Here is a 6,041-nt window from a genome sequence, read left to right on the forward strand (position 1 = left end):
TTTTTTTTTGAAAAAATCTGTTAAATCTATCAAAATTGCCAAAAAATTGTACATTACACCCAACATTCAGAAAATCGCCTTTATTATAGAAAATAAAGGTCCGAATGCACCAGAAATTGCTAGAATTAGTAGAAAACAATAAATAATTCTCAAAATAAATACATACTTGAAATAATAACTCAAGAAATTGACAATTAACGACTCAACTTCGATAGCCTTTATTGAAGAAGGCCGGAATATTTTTGCAGTATGTGAGAAAATATCAATTGATATTGGCATTTATTATATCAAATCGATTGTTCGAGTAGTACAGAACATATTTTATCAAAAAATATATAAGTCACAACGAATCGAACAGAGATCAACGCCTATGTTGACTAGTAAAAGTTTTTGGCACACAGCATTCGCTTCTAACCATTTTGTGAATATGCCATATTTTTTCATAAGGTGGTCACCAAAAAAGTTAAATAACTCTTAGGACCGCAGGACTCCGCAGCTAATTTTTTTTATTCCTTAAATAACACACTTTTCACCACTCAAATAAAAAAAAATTAGAGCTAACCTTTTTTAAACTTTTTTTTCTGCTCCACTACTTTCAAAATTTGTTTTACAAATTTGATGAACTAAGTACTACAAGTGTGGACGACTGTATACACCATATGATATCTATATACATAAAAACTAATGCGAATCCTAGTTTTTACATCCACAGCAACAAAAAAAAAACCTTTTATAATAACCATTAATTCGAATATTCAAATATTTGAGCATCAGAAAAACACAACCATTTTTCGAAAATATGGTAAAAAATCAGTTTATAAATAATTATCAGATTTGAACCTTTGTAGAGACAAAACTACTCGACATATCGATATAAAATTTCATATTTATTCTAATTGGAGTATTTTCTATCAATCCTCATCAAAAAATTTGTCCTCCGTGGTACTTGGTTTTGACCATTTTTGGCCGCGGTCGTGACACTGTGCGACATGAGGTTTCATTAATTTTATCCTGTAATTTTTTATTTGAAATATTTCCTTTGCGGTGTTTTATATTTCGATGTTATATAATTTGTCACTCTTAGATGTCTACAAATACGCATTTGTTTTTGTTTTTTTTTTTAGTTTGGAATATTTCAAATAATACCGTTTTATACACACACAAGTTTCATTTGGAACAGTTTGGCATTTCTGAACTATTACAACAAGTGCTTACGAAAATCTAACATGATCACATTTCGAATGAACGCGGATCCCTAATAAAATAGTATATCCGATGTTGCTGATACTTGAAAATTTAAATAATTGCTACAATTGTACTGAGAGGTATTTGGGTTCTACAAGTCACAAAAAGTAAAACAAAACATTTTTAATTTTGAGTTTTTATTGTTCGTTTTTATTTGTTTTTGTCTTATATAGTATGCATGTATATAAAGTATATGTATAAATTATTACATAGATAAATGGTTATCTACATATATATTTGTGTTTTTTAATATTAATATTATTACGGATTTTATTATTTATTTAATAAATACATATTTCTGCTTATTTCTCAAAAAGTTATATCAATCAAGTTAAGTTTCGAAATACGATTTTATGCTGTGTGGTAGATAGATATTCTGTCCTCATCATGTGTAAACGATTGGATTTTTTATTTTCCGTTCTATTGGTACAGATTTTAAAAAAGAAAACTTTATAATTAAAATGAATGAATACTCAATAAGAAAAAAATGTTCACACATGTTCTGTTAGTGTATTTTTCTCGAATCTTTATTATTTCAACATAAACTTTTGGAAGTGAAGTGGGATGGGGGACTGGATAGTGGATATTGGGCACAACGAAATTAATTATTTTCTTTGTTATCAGAGACATGATTAAACTTAATGTGTAATAGGATAGGGATTTATAAGGTCGGCGACGACAAATGGTGTTTTGTTTGTAGTACTGGTTGGCGTTTTCTTTTCGTTTTAGGTTTAGGTTTAAAAAAAGTATTTTATCTATTATTTGTTATTAAACTATTTCAATGTTTTGTTATAGATACATTTTCGCTATAAAGACCCTACAAATGTGTTTACAAAATTAAATTCTATTTTAGGTTGTTATTCAATTACGATTTATGAATATGAATATTATTAAAGAAGAAAACATCACACGTCATTCGGTCGGTATGTCGGTCGGTCGCTCTGTCTGTTTGTCTGTCCGTCTGTGTTAGTCCGCCAGTTAGTATGTATATGTATCTGCCACTACACAACGCTGTCCCACATATGAGTAGAATAGTAGGCTGTTGATGCTGGTGATAAGTTGATGTGAATTGCGTGTAACATAAGTTTTGCTTTCGATATATTGAGTCTTTTTTGTGGTCACTTGTAATAAACCAAGCTTACTTCTACTTTTTACGTCTATATGTGTGTGCAACGGTCTTGTAAGGTTCTGTTCTATGGTGCGCATGTGTGTAGAATTGAAATAAATGATAACTTGCAAACTGTTAATATAACAGTTTAATGTATATTTTTTGTGGAACTGATATTCGTTGTTAACTTAGTCGGATTTTTTATTCGGATCGAAAGCAAAACATTTAGTCTCAATAGTTTACCACAAGGCAATGTTAATCCGCAATCACGCATTTGCCAGCATTTTGTGTTTTATACCCGAAATGCTTATCATACATTTTCCCCAACCCATTAATCCGCAGTAATTGAGTTGTAACAGAGTAAGGATTTGGTTAAGATGTTGTTCTGTGTCTAAATTAACATATTAAATAAGAATCGTTCCATAGTGCTGATGCTCCTATTTGAGTGTTGGCATTTGGACTTCAACTTATTAATTGCGTATATTTCGAATTGAAGATATCGAGTTGCCGAATATAAAAAAGACTCCAATTAAACAGTGTAAATTAGATGTGTTTTTCGGAAACATGCATTCTCGAATGAGACAAGGTTATATCTATATGAAAACTTATACACATTAATATCTATGTTATTTTGGGGAGGAAAGAACAGTATAATATGCAACAGTTAGCTTAGGTGGGAAGCAGCGCTTGATTGCTTCCCTCGATATTACACTCGGTATATTCTTGTCAAGGGTGTTATTGACTGTGGTAGTAGTGGCTATTTATAGTGTGTCCTGTTTGTGTTATGTTTTACTCTTGCGTTTTCTATTTGCTTGTTTTGTCATTAGTGTTTATTAGGATAAGATCGCGCATACGCTTTCGACGAACATATAGGTGAACGATAGTAATATTTCGCGATATAATAAACGTGAACACGGCTTATATTGTTGTTGCTGGCATAGGCAATATGTGTAATGTTATAAACAAATGCTTTGCACTCTTTTCTATTGCATCGATGCCAATGAATTGCTAATGTGTGATGAAGTACCTAAGGTAGACGCCATATCTTGATAACTGAACTGTTGGAGAAACGGAAAGAAAAATAATAGCGTTTAAATCACAGAAAACATGGACATATGTCAAAAACCTACCTGAGGGAAATGAGGTTCTTCGGCTATGGAACCCAAAGGGCCTGCAGGATCTGGAGGCGTCAATTCGACACTCTCGCCGGTAAACTCTGTATCAAAGTAGCGTGTATCTGTGTCCGATGTTACTTGCGGTTTGAAAGGAGGTTCAATCTACGAAACAAGTGCAACGATACCAGGTACATTTTTAAATTTAATTGAGTGCAAATGGTTTCATTATTATGGAATAATTCGAACAAACAAATCCATAAATATACCATTATTTGTGTTAGAACTTACCTTCTTTTGCACCAAATCTGTCCAGTTAATACTATCGAAGAACGGATGCACTTCGATTTCTTTGACATCGCCTGGACCGCCACCCAAACGTTTTTTGGGGTCTTTTGCCAAAAGACCGGCCAGCAGACTTTTGGCTTCATCGGAAATTGTACGTGGAAATTTCACTTCTTCCACAAGAATGAGTGTGAAAAGAACATCATGATCGCGATTATAGAATGGAAGACGTCCACACATCTACAAATTGAATTTTATAATGCGATTTGGCACCAGACGTTATCAAATTTCAGTGCTTACCATTTCATACATAACAACACCCGTACCCCACCAATCCACAGCACGTCCGTAATCGTTGTCTTCTAATACTTCTGGCGCCAAATATTCCGGCGTGCCACAGAATGTTCTTGTAGTGCGACCATAGGTTATATCCTCCTTACAAAGCCCGAAATCGGCAATTTTAATGTGACCATCTTTGTCCAACAACAGATTTTCCAACTTCAAATCACGATATATAATGCTCTGTGAATGCAAATATCCTAGGGCTGATATAATTTCGGCCCCATAGAAGCGAGTACGCTCCTCACTGAAGACACGTTTGCGACTCAAATGAAAGAACAGCTCACCGCCATTTACGTACTGCATTACAAAGCAAAGACGATCGTTCGTTTGGAAGGAATATTTGAGGGACTGCAAATGGAATGAATCGACAATATATCGTATTCAGTTCAGTTGAAAATTCGACAGGAATACTTACTATTAAGAATGGGTGATTTGTTGTTTGAAGAACTCGACTTTCTGTAATTGTGTGAGCGACTTCGTCTTTCTGGATGATCACTTCTTTCTTTAAGATCTTAATGGCATACAATTTGGCAGTTGCCTTTTCACGGCACAAAATCACTTTGCCGTATGTGCCCTTACCCAACACTTTCAAAAATTCAAAGTTCTCCAGAGTCTGAAAGGACGTAAAGTCAAGGTATTAAACCAATCTATGTGGACAATGTTTCTATGCGTCAATACGTACCACCTTTTTAACTCCACCACTGCTACGTGTGGATGTACCTTGAACTGAGAATTTTTCACACAACTCATCCTCTGCCAGGGAAGCCATATCGACATCTGTCATATCTGTGCTATTTGTGGTGCTCATGGCGGTTTCGCCTAGTTCACTCAAGCTGCTGGCCACAGTCCTGTAAATACAATAAAACAACGTTCCTTTTCAGCAATTCAATATAATTTAATTTCAAATGTATTTTGTCTGTCTGTCCATTTACCTGATGGCGTCTGTCCACTCCTGTCTCTCTCGTTCAGTATCAACGGAAAACGTACGCTCTACGACAGAAGTCCACTGTAGACCACGTATTATAAACGTGTATGGTCGGGGACGATCAACGGTCATGATCTGACAGCCCTTAATGGTGAAATCGTTTAAGGGTCTTTCGGGCGGTGCATTCTCGTTCGGTTTGTTGCGCCAACCGTGAAGAGTTCCATCCGATCGTAGTATGAAATAGCGGGAGCGCCATGTTTTTATATGTTCTCCGCGTTTTTGTAACCACCCCTCTTTGACTATTGTTGCATTCGAGTGTGTACCGCCGGCTTCGTTTGCAATTGGAATCGAGCCGATTTCCGACATGACTACTTTTGCAAGTGTTTGTTGGGGATTATTAGATGACTTGATGGAACAATTTTGTTGAAATTGCTTGTCCAACGATTCACGGCTACTACTTCTGCTATTTTGATTAGAACCAACAAAAGAACTGCTCAGCGTTTGGACAAAATTCGAGCCCAGCAATCCCGTTGAGGTAGATCCTGTGGCAATTGCCGGTGCTGTGCCCTTGTTACCGCCGGCTTTTGCTACCACTGTCGACCTCCTCGATGTTGCAAACGGTAAGTAATTCGTGATGAAGCTGTACAAATTTACTTCGTTGACGATGAGGGACTATTGTACCTCTCACCAATTGAATCCGACGATAAAGAACAGCTAAAAACAAGAAAACAAAAATATTAACTAAATTCTTCTACCACCAAACTCCATATAAAAAACCAAGAGCATGATTGCATCTATCATCATTTTTAATTCGTTGTTTGCTAGAAAGTGTAGAAAAGAGTCCATCTATACCATACATTGGTGGCAAAAATGGTGACCTAAATAACATACTTTTTCGACATATAAAATTTACGTCAGAAACGTCAATATAAAACCATTTGGCAAAAGAGTTATTCCCATAGGTGAATATTGAGATCGTCTGCTCAAAATAATTTATAATTTTGTTTGGATTATTGGGAAAAGG

General features: G+C 35.1%; 1 protein-coding gene across 1 annotated transcript; it reads right to left on the minus strand.

Moving 5' to 3' along the window:
- Nucleotides 1-3,165: 3,165 nt before the first annotated feature.
- On the minus strand, nt 3,166-5,803 carry LOC133335285 (RAC serine/threonine-protein kinase). The gene is made up of 8 exons (XM_061543573.1): nt 5,795-5,803; nt 5,025-5,689; nt 4,775-4,940; nt 4,508-4,705; nt 4,051-4,440; nt 3,757-3,990; nt 3,484-3,630; nt 3,166-3,411 (listed from the first exon to the last, which is right to left on the minus strand). The coding sequence occupies exons 1-8, from the start codon at nt 5,801-5,803 to the stop codon at nt 3,337-3,339; spliced, it is 1,884 nt and encodes a 627-aa protein (XP_061399557.1). The 3' UTR covers nt 3,166-3,336.
- Between the last annotated feature and the right edge of the window lie 238 nt (nt 5,804-6,041).

The sequence above is a fragment of the Musca vetustissima genome, unplaced genomic scaffold, assembly GCF_032173495.1.
Source record: "Musca vetustissima isolate MV318-11 ecotype Yass unplaced genomic scaffold, APGP_CSIRO_Mvet_v1 utg3273, whole genome shotgun sequence".
Taxonomy (NCBI): domain Eukaryota; kingdom Metazoa; phylum Arthropoda; class Insecta; order Diptera; family Muscidae; genus Musca; species Musca vetustissima.